This window comes from Ascaphus truei, chromosome 4 (assembly GCF_040206685.1).
Source record: "Ascaphus truei isolate aAscTru1 chromosome 4, aAscTru1.hap1, whole genome shotgun sequence".
NCBI lineage: Eukaryota > Metazoa > Chordata > Amphibia > Anura > Ascaphidae > Ascaphus > Ascaphus truei.
The window spans coordinates 208,791,779-208,818,615 of NC_134486.1; the positions used below are offsets into that span (position 1 = coordinate 208,791,779).

Consider the following 26,837-nt stretch of genomic DNA (forward strand, 5'->3'; position numbering starts at 1 on the left):
ATCCCCCTTAGTGATATTACTTGGTTGTTGATGGTTAGGAGGCTGGAATATATTGTTGATAACCTTCCAGAAGTTAGCTGGGTTTGATGTATTTTGGTGGAGATTGTCAGCGTAATATTGTGCTTTTGCCTTGTTTGCCTTGTGCACATGTTCCGCATGCATCTGTAGTGATTGAGATCCTTGGTAGTGACAGTTACTTTGTAGCTTTTCCACAAGGCATCCCTGAACTGGTAGAGTGCTATAAGGTCAGGTGTAACCCATGGAAGGTGGGCCCCCCGTACCCTTATTTTGCGTAGTGGAGCATGGGTATCGCAGAGTTTTAAAAACTCGGATTGGAAATAGTCGAGCGCAGAATCGGGGTCGGGAATTAAATCGATTCTGTGCCATGGGCAGTTGGTAAGGTCATCCAGAAACTGTTGTGGGTTAAAGTTTTGAAATGTTCTAGTGAGGAGGACTTTAGGGCTTGAATGGGGCGGTTTAATTTTCCTTACACAGTACACTATTGCATGGTCACTAAAAATATCAGGAAGGATGCCAGAGGATTGGATTCTGCTGGGGTTTGAGGAGAGAATCCAGTCTAGCAAGGAATGGTTATGCGATTTCAGGTTTATCCGTGTGGGTTGGGAAATGAGTTGCGATAGGTTAAGTGACTTGAGTTGTATCTGGATTTTGTGGTTTTTAGGGTCAAGCCAATTGAAGTTGAAATCCTCAAGAACTAGCAGCTCACTCTTCTCATTCAGAGAGGAAATGAAGCCAAGAAATTGGGTGATATCAGTCAAGGATTGTAGAGGGGCTTTAGGGGGGCGGTAGATGCCAGCAAGCAAGATGGGCTTAGAAAAGGGGAGGCAGATTTTGCCAACTAGAGTTTCAAAAGTGATGGCGAGATTTATTGGCTCTATTTTGCCACAAACAATACAACAACCATGCTTGATGTATAATTAGGGTTGTGGTCACTAACACAGCATACCTCAAGACCCACAATTAATTGGAAACAAGTTGAAAAACACAATGATTGATCTAATACTACCAATGTTGCCACATATAACTGTTCCACTGGGTCTGACAGACTAGCTAAATATAAAAGCCATGATTGTAATAGTGCAGTTCTAACTTGACTGCATAGTTGTACTCCTAATCTATAAAAGCTGTTCTGTAAAAACACTTATGACCATTTAAATAAAGGTTAACTATGGTATATGTGTTATAATCAACGCAATCAACGGTGGGTGGTATGTTGGATTAATTCTATATATACTGACCCCCTTGTTGTACAGGCAATTACGTACCATTAAGCTGGCAGTTTCATGTCCTTAACAAAGGATTGATAGTGTGATACATACTATGGCTAATGACATCATTATCATAAATACAGGTTGTTTAATATCATGTAAATATGCTTTCATATGCAGCCATATTAAACCCTCTGACTATTTACATAACTTCCTGTCATAATGCAAACATGCACACAACGGTGCATATGTATAGCGTTGTATAGACTTATAGCGTATACTGTATAGTGCAGAGTTTGGTAAGGTTATTATGCTGATACAAAGATGCAATGATGCACATGGCGGTGCATTGTAACAAACAGATACAACCTTGCAGGAGATGCAATACCCAGTGATACACAGCGTCCGACCCTCCTCCTGAATTGACGTCACTACGTCTTACGCCCAATGCGTTTCCCTCCCGAACGGAGCTTCGTCAAATTAGTTTGTATTTTTATTTGTGGCAGATAAAGTACTGTTGCTGTTAATGAACTAACTAAATAAAATACAGAGAAATTGGTTGAAAATGTTTACCTTTAATTGTATTTGATTTACATTATAAAAGTATAAAATTGTATTTGGCGGGAAACTCAGACATTTTATTTCAAAATACTATATGATACAATGACCATAATTACATTTTTACACACACTGCAGACAATCTGCAAATATATCAGCAATCGTAGAAGTACTCACAATTTATTTTTTACTATATAAAATTATCTTCAGAGGTCAAACTGTCCATTCTAAAAGCTAATCTTTCAGTTCTTTTCAAACTTAAATATATTGCATGTGTAAATATGTTGACATTTCAGGAATAATATTTGTATACAGTACACTAAACATTAGTGTTTCCTAGACATTTTTCAATGCCAAGTACTGTAAATGTTTTCATTATTTTGTATCTTCCAGGAATGTGTAAACACATATGTAAAAGGAATACATAAAAGTAAGGCATTGTTCCAATACATAAGCAATTGAATCAAAATACTAAGGTTATTGATAGATTTTTTTCATTGATTAAGGCAATAGGCCAACAGTTACAGGTGCGCCAACGAGTGTTCTAACACTTGCCTTAGGCCGAGTCCATAGAAGGACAGGCCGTGCTGAGGCGTGCGGACGCTCAGCGCTGAGCCCCTGCATCCTCAATGAGGATGCCTTGAGAGGGGGCTCACGCGAGCGTTCGCAGGCGTGCTCAGGCTTTGGAGTTTTCAGCTGAGCGCCAAGCTGTTTTTCAGCGCGCTGTCGGCTGAAAACCTCCAATGAGAGCGGGGCTGCGTCAACGTCATGGCGCCGTGACGTCGGCGCCGTGACGTTGACGTCAGTGCGTCGCGGGCGATTGGCCCAGCGAAGTCACTGCCCCGCCTCCCTCAGTCTCCCCCACCACCGATCGCGGACGCTGGCTCGCCTGTATGTGCATGGAATCGCACAGCTTCTGCAGGCGAGCCTCAGCGTCAGCGCGGTGCAGCACGGCTCCCCCCCTCTATGGCCCGGGCCTAAAACTTGCCTTGGAAAATCTGGGTTTATCACCAACAAGACCCAGGCACATGCTGCAACATTTCACACATTTCTGCAGAGACTAATGGCCCATCGGATTAACACAGCAGGGGTTCCTGGCAGTCCCACTCAGTTTGAATGGGACTGACAGGGACCCCCGCTGTTAATCCGATGGGCCATTAGTCGGTCTGCAGAAATGTGTGAAATGTTGCAGCATGTACCCAGCATGTACCTGGGTTTTTTTGGTGATTGCCCCTGATTTGTTTTAGAATAATCGTCGGCACTACAGTAACTCGGCACTACAGTAAAAGGGGACTGGGACACGGAGCTCCTTAGAAAGGAAGCAAGGTGGATATATACCCTAGGGACCCTGTCACTGAGGGGACTTAACGAAGGGTTTATGTATTCATCTTTTATCTGACATCCCATGGTTCTTACGTGTTTAATACATTTTGCCTCAGATGAGATTTTTCTCTCCTTCTACTGTCATCCAGCCCTGTTTATGGATATAACACTAAAATCACTGTTTGTCACTTAATTTTATTAAGTAAAGGTGATGATTAATAAATAAATAATCAATCAATAAGTATTCCACACTTTATGTATTTACCATTACTCACTCACATATCAATAGGAACCTATTAGGTCCCACACTTTGCCTGTATACTTATGTAGACTTTAGTACAAGCATGTTAGCCTGGTATGAGTACCAGCAGTACTGGCTTTCTCCCTTTACAATCTGTGAGATATACCTGCCCTGATGCCTTCATCTAGATGTGCTGTCAGAGATTGACTGACGTAATGCACAGGGGGAGGTCCTGAGCTAATGGGACGAAATTCTAATGAACGTAAGGGGTATAAAAGGAACTCACCTAATGTGTGGGTCCCTCCCCCTTGTACCTGCCTTTGAGAAAGCGTGGTTACGCGAAACGCGTGCGTCAGGCATACGGGCACGCGCATGACTCAGATGCTGACTTGCGAGTCAGCTGGCGGCATTATCCCCCGGCGTTTGCGGCGTGTGGAACAATTATAAGTGGCTTCTATGACTGGATGGTCTACAGGAGCACCGGTAAACAGAGGCTTTTCTCCTCGTGCCTACACTATATCAGTAGGGTGCACATTAGTGTACCTATACTATTTCTATATACTACTCTACCCTCCCACTAGCACTGACCTTTTATTGACCAGCCCTGATTAACAGAGCTGGTGTTGGGTCAGTGCTGTTTTACCCTACCCTAATTATCTATCACGAGATTTGTATTGTGTTTTTTATGGTGAGGGGTGAAAGCCTGTTTTAAACTTAAGCTGTCTGTCTATATAGTGTACTGAGTGTATGTGTAATTCAGTTTTTTAGTTGTGCCACATTATATGGTTTGGGGACTATACCTATCCCCATATACGAAGGTCCACTTAACTTGCGATTTTACAAATATCCAGGTGGATTAAACTATATCCATATACCCTGTGTTTGTAAATTTAATCACATAGCAACGTAGATCTATACCATCATTTGCCTTATTTCCTATGGTATACACCTACCCAGTCATTTGTGTCTGTGTGCCATTAGCATGGTTTTGTGGCATCTGGCAGACTTGGCTAGGATTCGCATTTGTATTTGTAATCGTTGTAATATATTTGTGATCCAGAACCTGGTAATTCAAGTTCACATTTAGGACCTATACGTTTAATATTCGTTTTACTCCCCTATATTTTAATTGGTTTATTAAAGTTTGTTTTAATTCATTCACTCATCACCCACCAGATGTATTGAGTGCCCAATCTAGGTTTCTGTTCTCCGTTTGCTATCTAATATACCTACCTAGGGAGCACCTACGTCCACTTTAGCATCAGTTGTAGGGGTTTCCCTATAGTTTTCATTACCATACCTTTAACTGGGAAAATGCATTTCTCTATATACTGTAGCAGCAATGATACATTTATTTTACTAAAACATTTACAGTTGTAAAGTTTCAACTAATATTAGCAGAAGGAAGACAATGGAACTCTCAGCTGTGCACATTCTAAGATAAAAGACAGTCACAGGAGATGAAACTTAAGCAGGCACTGAAAGATTAACCCTGCAATAGGTCCCATTCAGAAGCAGGAAGCCCCCCCCCCCCCCCCCGGAGCATGATCACAGCAGACACTGTCCTCAGCTCCGCAGATTTTCTTGTTTGTCCACGGAACTGGGGACTGTAAGTCTTACCACATCTGTAAACGAAAAAAATATATTGTATACATGGAATATAAATGTTAAGCAATTCTTTAAATAAAAATCTTCACTCACCTCAGTGATTCATGTATAACAAAGTAAAATACAGTAACCCAGATTGTTTTTTTTTTAATTAAAATGAATTTAACATCACTTCTAACATACACCATGTTGCATATATTTTTAAGTGGTTAAAGCAAAACTTTATATAAAAAAAAAACTTACAGAAGGCAAGTTCCTCAGCTCAATGTTTCAAGAAAGAATCAAACTAGTTAAACGTTCCCGTTCTATAATTTGATGGTTTGTCATATTTGAATGCTGGTTTTTAATAAATTATGTTACATTTAATTAAGAACTGTTTATTTTGACATTCATATTTTTTATAATAAATATTCACAAAAAGCTAGTGGGAATGAACAATAAATAAAATGTAATCTCTGCTTGGTGTTCCATATTTCTTTTTAACACAGGTAGTGCAGCACATGCACACTTAACAATACACACAGTTTTGGGCTTTCATGTTAGCTATATACCAGAATTTGGCTTTGTATGGTACTTTAAATTAAAATATGTATTCATCAGTCCCTGTAAAAGTTAATGCACATTTTGAAAGACATGTTTAGTGTTAAAAAAAAAAATACTACAGCAAACTTCTGCATCTGAACATACAATAGTCACAAGCTGAAATTCATTTTTTATCAAGAATAATATTGCCTTCCTGGTCTTTTATCCGTACACGTCCTGAGGAATACTTTGTTTCCTGGCGACCATTTGAATACACAGTTTTTATAGTACCGTCGCGGTACTCTCTCCTCTTAAACTGTGCCGTGTGAATCTCCTTTTGTCCATTAATGAACGCAACAGTCTTATTTCCATTCCTGTATAAAAAAACACATACTGTGTAAATGTCAAATGACATCAAACCGTTGCTAAAAAGTGCAAAACTACGCTTGTTTCTTTCTAGTCGATAGGTAAGTGTTATTTCAGTTAATAAACAAGCATTTTCATTTTATGAATCAACATTTTTAAAGTAAATCTCTGGTAAACAAATAACAGGAAGCAAGACTTTATAATGGGTCTCAATGTGTTTTCTCTCCCCCCCCCTTCTTTTTCTTAAGTGTTGGATGTCTTTAAAGGTGAAAGCCCTGACCAACCGAAAATCTAATTGTCTTTGTTAAACACACAACCATTCTTAGACTGAGGATTGGGCCATTTAGCCTCGGCCGCTTCACCACGAACAAATAACTACCGATGTTTGGCCGCAGACGGACCTTCCACTGTAGCCGATCTGCCGCTGGAACCCCCACTGCTGACCGCTTCTAAGGTAAGTTTTACTGATTAGAGGGCTAATTGTAGGGCAGGGAGTTAATTTAAGGGGTTTTAGCGTTTCGGGTATGGGTTAATTTAAAGGGTTTAGCAGTTAAGGTAGGGATTTTTAGGGAAAGGGCTTAGGGTAGGGAGTTTTAGGCTGAAATATCTCTATTTAAATAAATGCTGAGTGTTAAAATTGAGCATTACTAATAAACCATGCTCCCCGAAAAAGCCCTGATTGGGCGAAATGCGCATCCGGTTATTTTGACATCACAATTGTGACGTATAGAGTGTGACCGTATCAACACTTAGAAGCGAAGCGTCTCTTATGTATAACGCCCATTTATAATGCTTAGCGTTTATTTAAATAGAGACATTTCAGTAGGATGTTAGCAGCTGTGGGTTTCAGTGTCATTTGCACAGACTAACACAGAGACACGATTCAGCCTAACTTGCGACACAAGTGTAGCTTGTAGATACTCCTCTCTCACTGTGTTTTTTCACTTAACACTTTCTAGACTATTTTGTTCTATTTTCTAATCACTAGTAGTTAGAGAGTGAGAGGTTACACTTCTTTGGTATTTACTTATATATTTGGGTAATAATATCCTAAACGGTTTTAGTGCACTTCATGCACTCACTGTAAATATACCATCACAGTATCACGGAACCCACGAAGAATTAACTCAATGCTATAGTGTATCACATGGTCCTCTCCAGTTGGGATTCATATGCCTTTTAACTCACATTGCTTTCATGCCACGTTCATTTTTAAGTTTATGTTAATATAAAAGTTATATATTAATTTGTATGGAGACAGTTTCAGAGTGCACCAACAGTGTGCTTTTTGTATATAGTTACAGTCGTCTCACAATACAGTGATTGCAGATAAGGAGGATTAGCAGTGATGACCACCTTCAAGCACCCAAGTCAGAGGCATTTAAATGAAACGGTATTAATTTTCCTCAGTGAGATTTACTTGAAGTCTATAAGACTACTGATACTAAAAAACAGTGAGACTGACCACAAATCAGCAAGACACAGAACATCTCTGAGAATTGACAGGTCTGCAATAGGATAGTGCTACAAATAGCAATACCACTAAGCATGTCTCGTTATGCTGCAGAGAGGAAGTGAAACCTGCAACGTAATTAATTGTGCATACTATGCTATGTGCTGATCTTGTGATTCTGTGATTTTTGTTAAATTATTGTCATCCTGAAATTATGAGGCTGGACGCCTTTAACCCTTTGCTGCTAGATGGAAAAGCAGGCGCTGCTGTAAGTGAAGTGGCTAATACAGTAAGTGCTGTCTGGCCTTGAATTGTAACCTACGGTATGATTTTTCCAAACAGGGTCAACTGGAAGTAGTCCAAAAGACACCTCTTAGTAGGAGACAGAGAAGTAATGGGCCTGTAAATAAAAGTGAATCGCATTTCCTCCAGGATACCAACTTGAATTATTAGGAACCACGCGAGTTTGTGTGGAAATACAAGCATAAAGAAGAGCCGAGACATCCCAATTTACTCCCATACAAGGCGAAGCCCAATAAATACACTTGTATGCAGAGGTATACTGACCTATTAGAAGCTCAGGACATCTTCCAAATATAAGCAATGGCACTGTGCAGTTGCTTATTTGTATAACAATTTACTGTATAAAATACTTCAGCACAAAGATACTTAAAAACAAGGACATTTGGGTGTATGTTTGAACCTGGGTGCTACACTTTTAACGAGCTAGGACCATAATGTTGATTCTAGCATATCATAAGTGCAATGATCTGGCACTATTGCACAGAAAGCTCCATGGAAGTCCAGATCGGCACTATTCACACTTTACAGTATGGCCAATGATTTAAACACAATGTCCTTAGAGCAGTGATTTCCAACCTTTTTTGTTTGGAGGAACCCTTGAAGTATTTTGAAAAATCTCGGGGAATCCCTATCTGGCTGACACATATTAGGTTCGACAGGGGTCAGTCACAACATTTCATACCTGACGAGCCACCTCTATTTCCCACCCTCTACTCATGTATTTCTTTCCCATCCATCTCACTAACTCTCCCCCCTCGCATGTATTTATCCCTTGCGTCTCATTCTTACTCCCTCTTTTCCTCACTCACTCTCTCCTGCCCCCCTCTCTTCTCTCACTCTCGCCCCTACCATCCGTCAATTACCCCACTCTCACTCAATCCACCCTACAAAATACATACCAAAAAAAAAACACCCCCAGGGGGAGGGGGGGTCTGTGGTCCATAGGAGGAACCCCTGAGACTGCTTCAAGGAGCCCCAGGGTTCCACGGAACCCTGGTTGGGAATCACTGCCTTAGAGTTTCGCTACTTAATCTTATGCACAATATCAAGAATCATATATTGTGACCGCTCAAACACTTAAGGAAGTGTCCTTGCTAGAATTTAAACAGAATGAGTAAATAAAACTAACTTTTCTACTGTCACAATAGTTCCATCTGGAAAGGTGGTTTCCTCACGTCCGTCCCTATAAAGATGTTTCACTGTCCGATCAGGGAAAACGATTTCTTTAGTGCCTTCCGGGTGGTGTTTTTCTTCATAAAATATATATTAAAAAAAATGTATGTCACAGTTCTCCACAAAATTTACAAGACATAGAGCTGAAAGAATAAGTCTAAGTATATAAATATTAAAGCAATATTAAATATTAAAGCAAACAGTTTCTCTGGCAAATAGAAGTCAAGCACATGTGAGAAGGAAGCGATAACTACAGGAAAGGCACAATACAAAACAAACTTCACATAACATTAAACCAAATTCAGTGCCAGTGAACCATTAATGCATGAGTGTTCCTCTTAAGGTATAAACTAAATTCCTTGCAGTACAACACTTCTTGTATTTTATTTTTCCCAGCCTATGCACAGTCTATTTTACAATGGCTGTTACTTTTTACAGTACACAGCACCTTAAAAACAAATTGAAATTAGTATTAAAACAGCCCCCTGCTGTTACTAAAACAAAAAAGGATGAATCTTCTCTGCCTATATCTGTGCCCTCTTGTTTCCTAAAGTACAGTAGCTTGTTACAAAAAAATATATAAAACAGAAGCTGAGGGAGGGAGATGTCCTGCATGACCAAAAGTCTCTATGATATTCAGGCTGTTATAGTAAATGTACATGTTGCATACCCAGAGAACATACCTATTTGTTTATTGGGGAACTCTAGCACTTCCAAACCATTTGGATAAGTTGTATGAGTTGTCTGCGCATCTGCATAATAATAAATCTGAAAGTAAAGAAAAACAAAACTTTAAATAACAAGAGCAGAAAATGCTACATGGCAAGCACTCTTTATAGGCGAAAGAAAACATGTACATCCCTATCAATATTTTTTAATTAGCCTCCCAAAAGGAATGTTCAACATGATAAAGTGATACAGAGTGCAACACTTGCAAATACTACAAAAGCTCAACATGTAAATGTAACATTTACCCAAAACAAAAGCTTCAGGAAACCACATGCAATCAAAAGCTGGGACTACTGTCCCGGGCTCAGTGAATCAAGGGGCTACCCTGCAAGGGACCCTACCATATAGGGGCTGCCATGAATCTGCAGTCCTTTGCAGGCCCCTCCGCCGGCCGACACCCTCATACCCGGGCCCTCCACAATCCGTGGGCCTCCACCACTACACCGGATGCTGCCCCTCATGTCTGGTGCTCCCCTTCAGCAGGTGTAAACTGTATGTGGGCCTGTAAATCCCTCGCCTCCATCGGATGCCGCGCCACCCTCCTCCACACTAGGGCTTCCTCCTCTCATGCAGCTCTCCCTGCCTCTCTCCCAAACCATATCCCCGCCAGACCGAACCCTCCTACTAACCCCCCACCCCCAGGCCCAAACCACCTCCCCCCCTCCCCGGACCAAATCTCCTTTTCTCCCCCTCAGTCCCCTACCCATATATTACACAGTGCACCGTGGGGGGCAGAGGGGTGGGATGTGGAGGGGGGGGGAGGGGGGCCGCGCATTACATTTGTCCTGGACCCAAAGACTTCTGTTGGCAGGCCTGCCTATGACAATAATTCTTTAAAGGTTTCAAGAATTTCTGCTGAAAGTCCTTCCCTCTAGCTTTAATCTAATGGTTTACATGGGAGATGGGACTCAGCCCATATTGGCTTTTAGAATATCAAGGCAAACGTGGCTGATGATCATGGCAAAGGTATTTGTTTTATGTGATGTGAAAAGGGTTATATCATTATATGAAGAGTTTAAGGGTGTCACAAATGTAAAACGATATACTGTAGCATGATAATTTTCCTACTGGTAACGCTTACCATTTTGTTGTAATGTAAAATAACTCTGTTAATAGGCCCCAATTTTGAATATCCTACTGTATGCTTCTCCGTTTCCTGCATTTATTTCTTATTGTGTTGGACATTGTTTATGACATCAATGCTAATGACAAGATTGTCTTATGTGTCACTTGAGCTATTGCTACATAACAAAACTGCCAAAATTATCGTCTGAAACAGAATTTATAAGAAATGTTTGAGCAAATTCATCAAATGTCTATGTGGGGTATCTCACTGTATCTGGTGTTAACTACCATTGACTTGAATGCCAGTTAATGTTAGATCGGTTGCAATATCTGCATCAGAACTTGATGAATCCTGTCAATTGTTAGGGGAGAGGCAATTAGCTATAGTTAGGTATTATAAAGAACAATGTTGATATGTAGCAGAAAAAAATATAGAAGGAGTTGTATAATGGTAATGTAATTCATTTTAAAGAAGGTAAACTCCTGTGACACCTTAGGAAAGTCACTCACCATGCATTATATTAAATAACACACACACACACACACCTTACAGGTAGAAATTGTGCTACTGCATTAAATTACAAAATCATCATACTTGCTTTGTATAACAACCCCTAAAAAAGTATATTCACGTACTACACTTTGATCTGGCATCATTTTCTTAACATCGCCATTAAAGAATGATACTATAAGAGATTTTCCATCTCCACTGATCTCCTTCTTGGTTCCATTCTGGAAAGTGATGATTGTGCGTCCATCTGAGAGCAGCTGTTCTATCTAGAGGCAAAGGTCGAAGCAAAAGGTGAACCAAAGCAGAACACAACTGCTACAGTATAAACAGAGCTGCATAACAAAAAGGCAGTATATAAATATCTCATCATTATAATATTACCTTTGTCACATTAATGCGCTAAGCAGTACAACATGTACATTTTAGTACTATAATGTCATTCTTGTCTCATTACTTTCATTATATATGCAGAACCATAGAAGAGAAAGTTTATAAGATATTATTTTGCTGGTAAATAAATCTCTCTAGAGTCTAGACTACACTAGCTGTATTCCTAGGGTGACCAGATTTACAAAAGTAAAAACCGGGACACATTAAAAAAATTTTTTATAGAGCAAATGATGTCACCAACTGCGCCCCTTCTCCTTGATCTCTCTACCCCGCTCTATCCCCCCATTCTCTTACACACACACCCCTTTCTCTCTCCCCCCCCATATCCCTTTATTCTCGTTCTCCCCACCCCTATATTCTCATTCCACCCTTCCCTGTCTCTCTCTCTCCCCCATTCTCTCTCTTTCCCCCCATTCTGTCTCTCTCTCCCCCTCCCCCCATTCTCTCTCTGTCTCTCTCTCCCTCCCCTCATTCTCACTCTCTCTCTCATTCTCTCTCATTCTCTCTCTCCCCTCTCTCTCTCCCCCCTTTCTCTCTTCCCCCTCTCTCTCCCCCCACATTCTCTCGCTCTCTCTCCCAATTCTCTCCCTCTCTCCCCCATTCTCTCCCTCTCTCCCCCCTCTCCTCTCCCCTCCCTCTCTCCCTCTCATTCTGTGTCTCTCCTCCATTTTCTGTCTCTCTCCCCCCATTCTCTGTCTCTCTCCCCCCTTCTCTGTCTCTCTCTCCCCATTCTCTGTGCCTTTCTCCCCCATTCTCTGTCTCTCCCCTCCCCCCATTCTCTGTCTCCCCATTCTTTGTCTCTCTCTCCCATCCATTCTCTGTCTCTCTCCCTCCCCCCATTCTCTGTCTCCCCATTCTTTGTCTCTCTCCCCTCCCTTCTTTGTCTCTCTCTCCCCTCCCCCATTCTCTGTGTCTCTCCTTCATTTTCTGTTTCTCTCCCCCCCATTCTCTGTCTGTCTCTCTCCCCTCCATTCTCTGTCTCAATCCCCCCATTCTCTGTCTCAATCCCCCCATTCTCTGTGTCTTCCCCCATTCTCTGTGTCTCCCCCCCATTCTCTCTCTCCCCCATTCTCTCCCTCTCCCCATTCTCTCTCTCCCTCTGCTCTCCCCCATTCTCAGTGTCTCTCCTCCATTTTCTGTCTCTCTCCCCCCCATTCTGTCTCTCTCCCCCCCCCATTCTGTCTGTCTCTCTCTCCCCCCATTCTCTGTCTCTCTCCCCCATTCTCTCCCTCTCCCCATTCTCTCTCTCCCTCTGCTCTCCCCCATTCTCAGTGTCTCTCCTCCATTTTCTGTCTCTCTCCCCCCCATTCTGTCTCTCTCCCCCCCATTCTGTCTGTCTCTCTCTCTCCCCCCCCATTCTCTGTGTCTCTCTCTCCCCTCCATTCTGTCTCTCCCCCATTCTCTGTGTCTTCCCCCATTCTGTGAAACCCCCCATTCTCTCTCTCACCTCCCCCATTCTCTCTCTCACCTCCCCCATTCTCTCTCTCCTCCCCCATTCTCTCTCTCTCCTCCCCCCATGCTCTCTTCCCATTCTCTCTCTCTCCCCCCCCCCATTATCTCTCCCCCCCCCATTATCTGTCTTCACCCCCCTCCCCCCCATTCTCGGCTCTCTCTCCTCCCCCATTCTCTCTCTCCTCCCCCATTCTCTCTCTCTACCCTCCATGCTCTCCCCCCCATTCTCACCCCCCCATTCTCTGTCTCTCTCCCCCACCCCCTATTCTCGTCTCTCTCCCCCCCCATTCTCGGCTCTCTGTCCCCCTATTCTCTCTCCTCCCCCATTCTCTCTCTCCTCCCCCATTCTCTCTCTACTCTCCATGCTCTCCCCCCCATTCTCTGTCTCTCTCCCCCACCCCCTATTCTCATCTCTCTCTCCCCTCCATTCTCTGTGTCTCTCTCTCCCCCACCCCATTCTGTCTGTCTCTCTCTCCCCCATTCTCTGTCTCTCTCTCCCCATTCTCTGTCTCTCTTTCTCCCTCCCCCTTTCTCTGTCTCTCCTCCATTTTCTGTCTCTTTTCCCACCATTCTCTGTCTCTCTTCCCTCCATTCTGTCTCTCTCCCCCATTCTCTGTCTCCCCCCCCCCATTCTTTCTCTCTACCCCCCATTCTTTCTCTCTACCCCCCATTCTTTGTCTCTCTCTCCCCCCCCCACTCTGTGCCCCTATTTCCATGCTGTACCCCTCTCCCCATGCTGTGCCTCTCTCCCCACACTGTCTCTCCCCATCCTGTGCCTGTGCCACTCTCTGTCTCTCCATGCAGTGCCGGTGCCTCTCTCTGTGCCTCTCCCCATGCTGTGCCTGTGTCTCTCTCTCTCTCTCTGCCTCTCCTCAACATGCTGTGCTTGTGCCTCTCCCCCCCCGCCCATTGTGTGATTGTGTGTCTGTGTCCCCCATTCTGGACCAAACCTGCATGGGTGGGGAAAGCCATCTTGAGCCCTGGCAGAAGACACCGGAAGATCTCACTGACACTTCCAGGTCTCACTGCTGGGCTCCGCAGCTTAGTCCCGGCCCCTGCTCTCCTCCATGCATTGTCTGCTCTCTGTTGCCCCCCCTGCTCTGATGGTCAAAAGCGGAAGAACCACAATAAAACGGAACATTTTACAGCATGCGGGGCAGCCGGGCAGAGACTAAAAAACCGGGACAGAGGTTAAAAAAACGGGACTGTCCCGGCTAAACCGGGACACCTGGTCACCCTATGTATTCCTCATGTTCCGTTTGGAGGAAATGGTGTTTGAGGGCTCCCATGCCCATAATTGGTGGCACTGTCCAATTATTCAGAATTATTTAGAAATACAGTAGAAAAATAATAAAATTGATAAATTATGTCCTTGTGGACCCCTGGGTGCTGGTTCTGAGCAAGCCTCCACAAGATGTGCTAACATATCAAGGACAACTTATAAACCATATTTTAACTGCTGCGAGATATGCAATTACATTTAACTAGAAAAAAATGAATTACCGCCCACTACGGCTTAGACACGAGCAAGAAAATGGTCGGTTTTCACGGTGGAATTAAATGTCCAATGTAAACCAATCTATGGAAAAACTCTTGGTGGTTCTTTGCTCAGAGATAGCTTCCTATAACTGTAATTTATGCTTTTTAAGCAGGTTAAAACAATGTCCATTTGAAACGGATGCATACTACTGTTGATATTGTTCACTGAAAGCTCTATGTAAATTATGCCTCCTTTTCTCCCATTTATACTTCTGTATCCCATCCCTATACTTCACCATTAAATTTCCTTTTGAAAAACATTGAACAGTTCTATAAAAATAAAAGGATATAATACTTTTGCAATCAATATGTTTCATAATGACTTATATGAATAGTTTACCAGGAAAAAATGCACTGAGATCTAAATCTAATTTTCAAGCTACACGACAGTGAAGCCATAAAAAGAACAGAATTAACCATTACAAATGTGTGAAGAGGAGCTAAAAATAGTGTTTCAACTCAGGAGGATTTCTGCTTTAAATGCTCACTGCAGCTTTGTAGTATTCCATTCCTGCTAATATATTATAGCAGTTCACAATGGCAGAATGTAACTATCACAAAATATTTCTCAGGAAAGCAAATTTTTTTTCACAATCGCATCGAATAGTCATGTCATGGTTGGAGATAAAGGAAGGTACAGTAGTTGCGTTTATTCATATTTTCTACTGTACTCCGGTGCCCTTAGCTGTACTAATGTATAGCATTTTCCAGATTACATTGCACAGTTCCTACTGTAGTATCACTTTTCTATTTTGAGTGTGAGTCCTCTCTACCATGGGATACCAAGCTCACCTTTCCATCAGGGTACTGGGTTTCTTCCTGGATACTATCCTCTTCAATGCTCTTGATATCTGTGTGCAGCAAGGACCTTCTTGATAATACGGACATTGGAGCAAAGTTCTGTGCAAGCATCAGTGAACAGAAAAAAGCAAACAGATCAAAATGCATTTTGAAATAAAACTACAAACACTAATACAGAAGCCTTTATAACAATCACGCAGAAAGGAAAAGATAAGGCAAAAACAAAAGAAAATCTAGGATATCTGGGGATCATGGAGGGGTGCAGAACAGTTAGGAGCGACACACTGACAATTGACGAATGGATAGCAACTAATAGTTGAAAAAGTTTGGTAAGAGTGAGGCATGCATGAAAGCATGTTTAATTACAATATAAAAATAGGGAACTTGCAGATGTTAAAATACGATGAATTGTACATTGTGGCATAACCTATGCAAGAATGTAATATAAACATGCAAATGATGTATATGACTGCAAATTTTCCAATAAAAAAGATATACAAAAAAAAATGCATTTTGAGATGTTTAAATAACTACAGTATGTAGATTTCTTCCACAAACATAACTGAAAATTCACTAATATGCACATAAATATAAACAAATTTAAAAAAGAGCTGAACTAACCACTAAGAATTAATGGAAGCTTAAAATCAGGCACAAAGCATTCATAAACATTACAAGAAAAAAAAACGTATAGGTTCAGAAAACATAACATTTCTATGTAAGAATAATATTTCTAATTACATTTTTTTTTACAAAAAACTGTTACAGAACAACAATTAGATGCTAAATGTTTTCTCTCTTTATAAACTGCCCTGCAGAGAATATAGTGCATACCTTCTTTATTTCAGAACCCTGAGTAGACTCTGCTTGAGTTTTTCTTCCACTAGGGGTGACACTGCGACTTCTTGTCTTTCTTGTAGTGATTCCTGTCTGCTCCCAGGACTGCTGCTGCCCTTGTATCTTCTGTCTCATACTTGGAGTCTCACCATCCTGTCAAATTTGGAAAAATATACAGAACATAAATGAAAAGTAAATGCACCCAGATTCATGCAAAATATTAATGAGCCTGCCATCGATATGAGACAAGTTTAAAATCAAATTTACACACAGACGGTGTTAGATTGTGGGCATGTAAAATCACAAACTCTACTAAATACCTGAATTGCCAGGTTGTTGTTTTGCGATGAGCTTATAAGGTCTTCCTTCCTTAGAGAAAGAAGAGGCGTATCCTCTGAACTACCAGATTGGGAGGATGGCCTTCCTGAAAAGACAAGTTGAATTTGTACTTTATGTCATCGTAATTGTAGGGTAGCACTATTGATTGTTTTTAGGAATAAGTTGTAGCTTAATGGTAATGATTCGGTAAGTGCATGAAAATGGCATGAAGTAGGAAAACCAAGGTCAAGAATCAGTTCTTTATGACTTTGAGCAAGTCATTTTATTTCTTTGTGCTTCAAACACCAAACTTATTACTTTGAGAGGTCATGGGGGCAAGGATTCATTCTTCTACTGTAATTCTGCATACAAAACGTTGCATCCTATTAACAATATTTAAAAATGAAATATTATTGATGATACTGTACTATAGCTTTTTACCCCCAAAGCTTACAACGGTTGAAGCTTCAACTGCAAGGTCCCAACCAATTTTCTGGCCTCGCAAGGGGGAAGGAAAATAAAATGCACAGCAATGTGTTGCTGGCCCCTGTGGCTTTAATGAATGTGCTCTGCTAATGTTACCCCTCAGATCAACTAACCTCAACTAGGCACTTGCTACCTCAGTTCACATATCATTACTTTAACAAAAATGTGTTAGATAGATGGTACTGTTGCAGTTTTGAAATACAGCCTGAGAGCAGTGTTAGTCACCTATACTGCGATTCAGATTATAGCTATCTCCGTGAGATTCCAGTTTGACTGCTTCATACAATATAGGTAGCTTGGATACAACAATAGGAAGCTCCGATTAAGTCACATATATAAGCGGAGTTACTATTATAATTTTGTCTATACCAGTAAACAAGATATCAGCTGTCTCACAAGCAGCGTAACATTCAGATAAAGTGGTAACTGATACACACCTTTATTTATTTATAAAAATATTTTACCAGGAAGTAATATATTGAAAGTTACCTCTCGTTTTCAAGTATGTCCTGGGCACAGAGTTAAGACAAATAATACATGTTTACAAATACAGTTACATAATGAGCAGGGTATACATTATATACAAGACATTGCATGCACAGTTAAAGATAATTTATATTATGGGCGAATGAAACAGTTACACACCTAAACAGTTACACACCTAATGGGTGTGGTTTCAATTATCCCTTCACATATGGGGAAGATCCTCAAACACAGGAATATAAAGTCCTCAATACTATAAAGGATTCTCCCCTTCTAAACTCATAACTACCACCCACATAGGGGAGGCAAAGGGACATTTGGAACACTTGAACAGGTCAATATAAGACTAATATATTACTGCTACTTCTGCAAACCATACGGAGGAATTTAACCCTGCAAGCACCATTATCAATTCTAATGACACTGCTCAGACACTGGCAACATTTTATTTAGCCTTTCGCCGTTATATGTATAACACATTCACCTATTTATTTTAAGTTGGAATACTATTAAAATGTAATTTTAAATTACTTCATCAGTACTTGCTTTACACGTAGAGGTACTTGAGTGCTCATATATCTGGGATTCTCTCTTTGGTTTGTTTCTAGATTTTCAGTAAATACTGTTACTTGGACTGAGCAAGCGTTAAAAACGCTTCATAAATGTGTTGCTGCATTATACAGTCCACAATGTAATAAGATTTGTTGCAAACTCTTTCAGGTCCTTCATGCAATGGGTGATTCTGCAGAACATTTAGTCAGATCATTGAGAAGTCAACTGTAGGCCGCTCAACAGGGATATTCAGAATTTGAGGTCTTTCTACAAATGTATATATGACTGTAACAAAAAAGGCTGCCAGGCTTCCAGAAATCCTAGCAAGCTCTGTTGGCTGCCTATTTCTGTTAGTGTATTGTTTTATGTACACCAGCATTTGACAGATCTCCCCCCCCCCTTTATCTTTCCATGCTTCCTGAGCCTGTATCTCGTGGCCTGTACTGGATATAGGCATGCCCATATTTCGGCATGTGGCCCTAGGTTTCCAGGATCAAGGCGCCCGTTAATAACATTAGTATCCCTGTGCAGTGTGCAGAAGCCTGGACAATCAGCACCCCGCCATGAGAAACAATTCTTCCCCTATCGCGTCTTTTGTTATCCCCAGACTTTGCGGCGGCTCCCAGAGAGTTAGAATAGTCACAGTTTGCCCTTTCATGTTTTGTGACGGGCACTTTTGAAGGGAATAGCCAAAGGCCAATTTCTAAGACTCAAACGGTTATGTTCTGACCAAGAATCATTTTTTATACAATCTCAAGAGCTTGTGTCTAGATTTATATTCAGAGGATATAATATTAGAGATTTACATGAGGCTTTTGATCATGCATATCAGACTAACAGAGCTGATCATATGACTTCCACCACAACAAGGAGAAAACAGAGGAAGGCAGGGATATTAGCTCACGTCCTTCTAACAGCCAGGGTGTAGAAGAAAACCCAGTATAATAGAGAAGCCAAAAAAATCAAATCAATTATTATGGGATGTGGGATGTGCTAAAACTGGTTAGTGATCTGAAACATTGGGTATCCCAGGGCCATAGATTTGTTTTTAAAAGGGCAAAAATGTTGGTGTCCCATCTATCTCCTAGTTTGTTTGACTCCAAAAGAGACAGCGGCAGATTTAACATTCCAAAAGGATGTTACAAATGTGGCACTTGTTCCATATGTCCATACATAAAGCAAATCAAAACGATTAAATGTAAAACCATAAATAGAGATGCAGCGGCCGTTATCCGTACATTTCACGATTGGTAATCTTGGGCATACCCAGGTTGTGCTGCATGATTTCTTCAAACTTTCCCACGGTAAGACGCGTGTTTACTAGTGTTTTTATTAGGTGTTGTTGTCTTAAAATCTAAGTAATTTGAAGATTAATGTTACTACTATTAATGTTCATACTGTATACTGTAACAAGGGAAAGAAGTCCTTTCTGAGGCTCCTTAGCCATACACAAATCCTCTAACTGTAGAAGATTACGGGTGTGATTGGCAGCATTCACGGCAGCGTTCACGGAAGAATAATGAGTGAACGGCTCCGTGAAATGTTCGGATAACGGCCGCTGCATCGACCTTAAGTACCCCGTATCCAGACATGGGTCCAGTTGTCTGCAGGGGGATATAAGGACCCTCTCAGTCTGCGCAATTGAGCATGTCCGTCTTTCCCTTCGGGGAGGGGATAGACTAGGCATGCTTAATCGCCGAGAGATGTTCTGGATCTTCTCTTTGAATACACTGGCCCCTGCGGGAATCAACGTTGACTGGGAACTGCAATACTTTTTATAATATATGTTTATCATATTCATTATATATGTTATAAGATGTAGTTTATTCATTTACAACAAGCTAATGACATCAATTTGGACTGTTCGGTATCTGACTTAGGGATAGGTCGTTTCATTCATTTATAAATACAGGGATGCAACTTTATTCCATCCATTATGGTTACATCGTTTTGAGATCAGGATTTGGATTAATCTTTCCAAATTCAGACATATGACAAGAATCAATTTGTATTTGTTATATTAGTGATTATGGATGCTATTAACCTATTTCTTTTATGCTTCCCCCACTTCTCTCCCCCACTCCCATCCCACTTCCTTCTGGTCCTCCCCCCCTCTATGTCACCTATGGATGAGTATACTCTTTTTATTACTGTATATATATATATTTTAAAGTGTTATTAAGAGGTTTGATTTAGGGGTATCGATTAGTTTCCCCCTTTTATTTGTCCATCTATGTATTCATAGGGAGAGTATATTTTCTTTCGGTGGATTATGTGTGGGTTTACCAGTTATATATATATATATATATATATATATATATATCAATGAGTCAAGGGTTCAAATTATCAGCATGAGTTTATCTGCACCATCATACAAGTGAGAGAGAATTCAAAAATGAACTCATGCCTCTGAAAACATATTGCTTGGTATCACATTTTTATACATTTCAAAATGAGTAATACGCCCCTTAAGGGGGCTGGGGTAGAAAACAATATGATGACTTATACAAATATACTTATTGATACATAAATATGCTTCACATGCTATATTCTTATCCTATATATCACCATAATGTGGACCCCTTAACCTTCTGACTTAAGGAGTAACCCTGTTTAGCCCTCTGTGTGTACTGTATCTGTCAGATAACAGACCCTAAGGTCAGCAGAAATGTCTAAGGCAGGAAAAACTCTTTACAAATGCAAGTATTTGAATCTCATGACTAGTAGGAATTATACAAGGGTGAGTTACAGCCAGGAGCGATACTCTGCAAGATATCAATCATTCACAAATAAACAGATATACATACATTCAAACACTCAAAATGGCTACTGCGCCAAAATGGTGGTGATAATAGTCTGTCTTCATATAGCCTGAGCCACACACATTATCTCAATCTTCACAGTACATTCCATTTCGATGCATTTCCATGGTAGCTGCACTGACAAAATATCCCTAAGTATTATATATATATTTATATATATTATATAATATTTATATATATATAATACTTAGGGATATTTTGTCAGTGCAGCTACCATGGAAATGCATCGAAATGGAATGTACTGTGAAGATTGAGATAATGTGTGTGGCTCAGGCTATATGAAGACAGACTATTATCACCACCATTTTGGCGCAGTAGCCATTTTGAGTGTTTGAATGTATGTATATCTGTTTATTTGTGAATGATTGATATATTGCAGAGTATCGCTCCTGGCTGTAACTCACCCTTGTATAATTCCTACTAGTCATGAGATTCAAATACTTGCATTTGTAAAGAGTTTTTCCTGCCTTAGACATTTCTGCTGACCTTAGGGTCTGTTATCTGACAGATACAGTACACACAGAGGGCTAAACAGGGTTACTCCTTAAGTCAGAAGGTTAAGGGGTCCACATTATGGTGATATATAGGATAAGAATATAGCATGTGAAGCATATTTATGTATCAATAAGTATATTTGTATAAGTCATCATATTGTTTTCTACCCCAGGGGCGTATTACTCATTTTGAAATGTATAAAAATGTGATACCAAGCAATATGTTTTCAGAGGCATGCGTTCATTTTTGAATTCTCTCTCACTTGTATGATGGTGCAGATAAACTCATGCTGCTAATTTGAACCCTTGACTCATTGATATTATTTCTACGCTTTCACAGATGGCGCCCGAATAGGGACCCAACACCTCGGTACCAGTAGACCCCAGATGGAGCAGCTGCCTACATTACTCAAATGTGCACACTTGGAATAAGGTATGGCTTTATCCTTTTTAACAGAAAAAGCCATTAGATTAATTGTTTGAGTAATCTGTAGACAGTTTGTTCTTTATGGGCAACCTACCTGTGTGACGGGACACCCTGTATCACGTGAGTTTATCAATATCATACTGATCAGGTATTGTTGTTGTTGTTTTATATTATTGCCATAAACTCAGATCAGATTATACCTTATGCCGCTAAATGGCAGGCCAATTCAGGGCTCAGAAGGTATAATAGTTATAAGGTGCAAAGTCTCCTAAACTTGGAAAGAGAACTATTGTTAAGGAACAGCAGGTGACTATTTTTTAATATCACAGGTCCTTAACTCTATATTCTACTTATATTATACCAAGTGGTGGGCGCCTTATTGGTACACGATCAACTGACGTTGATCGGGGTAGTTCCAGGAGAATTATGGGGGAACCTACATTCTCAGTAGTCGACGGCGAAGGGTACGTCCCTTGAAATTATGTGTGCACTTTATGGTTATAAAATGTGAAAGAAATGGATATTTAGTGGCGCAGAGTATATTAAATAAGAAGGAAAGGGAAACATATCAGGCTCTGTTTTGAAAATAGCTGCAGCATTAGTGGACCCCCTTTTCCTCATCCTCCTTCCCTCATCCCCCTTCCCTCACCCTTTTTCACTGAAAGGTCACAGGACTTGCATGTCTGTGAGACATGGAAGTTAATTATTAACCTAGGAAGAAATGGCTTGAATTTAAGAATGTAAAAGTAGTTTTTTAAGGGATGAATGCATTAATACTGAATGGTAAAAGAAAAAGGGGACATCCTCTTTAAATGTTTTTTTGTTTGTTTGTTTTTGTCTTAGAAAGCTCATAGTAACTAGTTTGAGGGCATAATAATATACATGTCATGGAGTGAAGTGTTTGTGTGTCACTCTGATAGTTATTGTATGTATGTATGCATGTATGTCTTTATTCATATAGCGCCATTAGTGTACATAGCGCTTCACATTGTCACGTGTAGTACTAATCATAAAAATAACAAATAATACAAATAACAGATCACAATGATTTTGAATGAAATACTAATAAGGGTTAAAATAAACCTATTCTACAAAAAAAAACTAAAATGCAAAAAGCTACTTCCAATATGACAAAAATACACAGTGCAATACTTATATATCTCTTGTAAAAGGGTCATATAAGTTTAACCCTTTGGTCAAAGTGTATTACGCCTGCTGCCATTTACAAGGCATGACCGTAGCATTTAAAATAAACCTTGGCAGCATTGTATGTTAAAGTTTGTTAGTGTAATGTTTTAAAAGAAAATGTAAAATTTGGCAGTTGTAAAAAGATTTCTTTACATCCTGACTCAAGTATGAATTTGTATTTTTTACTGTAGCACACTTTTGTTGTTCCTGGGCGTGGGAGATACTGTGTTACAATATTTAAATGACCTATTGATACAAATAAAATATGAAGTAGGATATAAGGAAGTTTTAAATGTAAATTTTATGTGCTGATTTAGAGGAGTCAGGACTGAAGCGAGGTATATCTAGAATGCACAGTTTTAAAAAGTAAATGTTTATTTTTTATTGTTGTAATAATAATAATATTAAACAAAAGAAAGAGTCTGATCTTATGGAGTAAGGAAGCTTTATTGAGTTTAACCCTGACCCACAGGATTAATAGAATGTTGAAGTTTTTTTAATTGCCCGTAGAAAGTAGAATGAATGTTGATGAGAACGTGTGTGTGTGTGTGTGTGTGTGTGTGTGTGTGTGTGTGTGTGTGTGTGTGTGTGTGTGTGTAAGAAAGATAAGAAATTAGAAATAAATAGTAAATAAAACAATAAGATTTTTGTTTTATAGGAAGGGTTGCAGAGATGGTTTTGTTTTTGTTTTTTAGTTATCAAGGTTTCTCTGTTCAAACTTATAATAGGAAACTAACGGTTTGTTTTCTTAAATGAACTGGTCCTGTCTGATTTTTAAATAGCAGTCATTTAAAAGAGTGAAGGTTAAAAGCAGCCAAGCAGGCTGGCTCCCCTCCTCCAGCTTAAAGAATGTACAAAGACCACGTTCCAGACATAAAAAGTTAACTAGAAGCTGAGAAAAAAAAATGTTTAAAAGCAGCTTAGTTATAATATGGGGAAAGAGAATGATATTGTAATTTATTTATTTTTGGACTGAGTTTGCAGGATCAAACAGGTCTGTTTTGGGTTTTTATCTTATTTTTTGTAAAGTTGATTTTGCTCTGTATCAGAGAAGTGTGAAATGATGCTTGTTTATTGTGCTTTCTGTTTCTGTACCCATTTTAGAACAAATACCTCATAGTTTATGGGCGTCTCCCAGCAACAGTACTGGGTACATCTGGTCTGCTGTACCAGTACGGGTTAAATTATTTCCCAAAGCTATCCTCCCCAGAATTGGCCAATACCCACTCAGCAGAAATGCTTTAGATGTAATAATTCCTCCATAATAGGGACTATGCCAAGAAGGGGTTATAATCCCCACATGCAGTATCCACATTAACTCTATGCAGAAACCAGTAAACACATTTCAATTCTATTTGTTCTAATTAGGAGATGTTTTTAATTCTATTTGCTATAATTGTTTTATTAATAATACAATAATATTTCATATGTATTTCCATATTTGAATAGTGTCAAAAGTATACTCAGTGCTTCACAAATCGTACAATATAAACGAGTAAGCATAAAGACATATATGAAATAATTTTTCCTATAAAGTTAACTGCATATGTGATGTATTTTTTTTATAACTTTTAACCATTACCTCTCTTTTCCCTCCAATAGGTGTCTCAATTTGAACCCTTATCTATCGCCTCTCATATTAAAGAATGCAACTGTAGGCAATCCAGATTTTATTTTTTAAGCAGTAGCTATTGTCAAATTCATGATATATATATATATATATATATTTAAATCTCAAGCTGCTGATGTTTTAAATACCATCATCCTTTATGTCGTATATTGTTCACATGGCATAGGATTTGCATATGAACAAAAGAGAGGATAATGTACAGTATATGATTTTCCATAACACACCTGTCTATATGCGGATGCCAAGACAGTGGTGAAAAACAAAACATTTGTGCTGATACTAAATTATAGTGGCTAAAAGCGCTCTCCTTGTGCATTTATTAATGAAAATGTTTAACTCTCTCCAAACTTAGGTGCAGGCTATACAGTCTACCAAGAAGAATACAAAGCAGCATCATAATAAAAAAAAAAATTGCCGGCACCACCGTAAACTGCTAACAAAGAAAAAGAATCATCAAGCCAGTGTTTTGATGGGATTATTTATTTTATTTTTTCCCTGACCACTGACCAACAGTTAGTGTATCTAGGCACAATAATCCTAGAACATTTAACCACGAGGAATTAATACTTCAGGCAAGGCCCGGTCTTAAACGAACAATTTGTTTTTTCAGGACTCAATATTATTTTTTATGCTTTAGAGTGTGTTTTTAAGATGTATGCCCCGCCAGGCAAGATCAGCCTACGCCATCCAGACGATGATAAGGGATGATCAGTTTTTAAATATTTGTAATGTTTATTGTTTTGTGGTCACATCATTTTGCAGACAATCATACAATCTCGCACAATGCTACACAGGTTAATGGGTCACAAGGGAATATATACAATGAATCCCTGCCATACTCTAGTGGCCCCCAATGACGTAAGAGAGAATTACATTTAACCCCTTGAGTAGGGATACCTTATACTAATGCCGAATTTAAAAAAGGAAATGTTAATTTGAATTTGTTTACAAGGAACTTTTCTAAACTTTTAAACCAAAGTCCACTGGTAAATGAGGTTCCTGTAGGTGGATTTTATATAAATTACACTGGGAACAACAATCAATTTATGGGTCAGGTGCCTCCACCAACTAATGAAACTTGTATGAAAATGTATTTACAGCCTGGAACTAAAAATGTATAGGGAGGATATGGCCTTAATTTTATCCATTAATTTACTTAATCAAGAACAGGTACAGATTAGATTAATGGCCCTACAGAATAGAATGGCTCTGGACTATATTTTAGCGCATGTGCCCTCGTTAAAGAGCAATGTTGTGTTTTTATTAGAGATCAAAGTGGTAAGATTGAGCATGAACTAGAGAAGATCGCAGAGATACAGAAGAGATTAAGGAAAGGTGGAGATGAGAGGTGGGATTTGTTAGGAATTAGCAAATTGGTTGGTATCCTAGGAACAAAACTGATGAATGGATTTGTCTGTGTGCTTGCAGTTCTGATTGTTTTGTATGTCTGTGTCATGTGCAGTAAATCCCTACTGCAAAGGTGTGTAATACCCTCTACCCAGGCCATGCCACTGATCACAGACGACACCACGGAAGATGCAATCTCAGAAGGAAAAGTCAGTCCCCCTCAATGGAATACAGATGAAGATGATGGCAGAAAGACCAACCTGGCTGATATGATAGCCATCAGCTCTGTGAGTTTCCAGAACTATCAAAGTCATGCAAATTTGGACCCTAAGCGACGTTTCTGGAGTTTTATCTGAATTATCCTTAAAAGACTATGTTTTTAAGAATAAAAAGAGAGGACTGTGAAGATTGAGATAATGTGTTTGGCTCAGGCTATATGAAGACAGACTATTATCACCACCATTTTGGCGCAGTAGCCATTTTGAGTGTTTGAATGTATGTATATCTGTTTATTTGTGAATGATTGATATCCTGCAGAGTATCGCTACTGGCTGTAACTCGCCCTTGTATAATTCCTACTAGTCATGAGATTCAAACACTTGCATTCGTAAAGAGTTTTTCCTGCCTTAGACATTTCTGCTGACCTTAGGTTCTGTTATCTGAGAGATACAGTACACACAGAGGGCTAAACAGGGTTACTTCTTAAGTCAGAAGGTTAAGGGGCCCACATTATGGTGATATATAGGATACAAATTTAGCATGTGAAGCATATTTATGTATCAATAAGTATTTTTGTATAAGTCATCATATTGTTTTCTAAGCCAGCCCCCTTAAGGGGCGTATTACTCATTTTGAAATGTATAAAAATGTGATACTAAGCAATATGTTTTCAGAGGCATGAGTTCATTTTTGAATTCTCTCTCACTTGTATGATGGTGCAGATAAACTCACGTTGATACTTTGAACCCTTGATTCATTGATATTATTTCT

The 26,837-nt window shown here is 39.7% G+C and overlaps 1 protein-coding gene across 4 annotated transcripts in view; it reads right to left on the reverse strand.

The window, feature by feature from the left end:
- Positions 1-1,797: 1,797 nt before the first annotated feature.
- LOC142493194 (uncharacterized) overlaps positions 1,798-26,837 on the reverse strand; it is a 254,494-nt gene continuing 229,454 nt past the window's right edge. For 2 of the 4 annotated variants that reach the window (XM_075596808.1, XM_075596807.1), the window contains exons 14-20: positions 16,421-16,524; positions 16,098-16,253; positions 15,255-15,362; positions 11,207-11,347; positions 9,460-9,544; positions 8,733-8,853; positions 1,798-5,855 (exon numbers count right to left, since the gene is read on the reverse strand). In XM_075596808.1, coding sequence (XP_075452923.1) covers positions 5,666-5,855; positions 8,733-8,853; positions 9,460-9,544; positions 11,207-11,347; positions 15,255-15,362; positions 16,098-16,253; positions 16,421-16,524 — 905 coding nt within the window. In that variant the 3' untranslated portion in view covers positions 1,798-5,665. The remainder of the gene's footprint in view (positions 5,856-8,732; positions 8,854-9,459; positions 9,545-11,206; positions 11,348-15,254; positions 15,363-16,097; positions 16,254-16,420; positions 16,525-26,837) is intronic. The other 2 variants (XM_075596805.1, XM_075596804.1) reach the window with 1 other exon arrangement.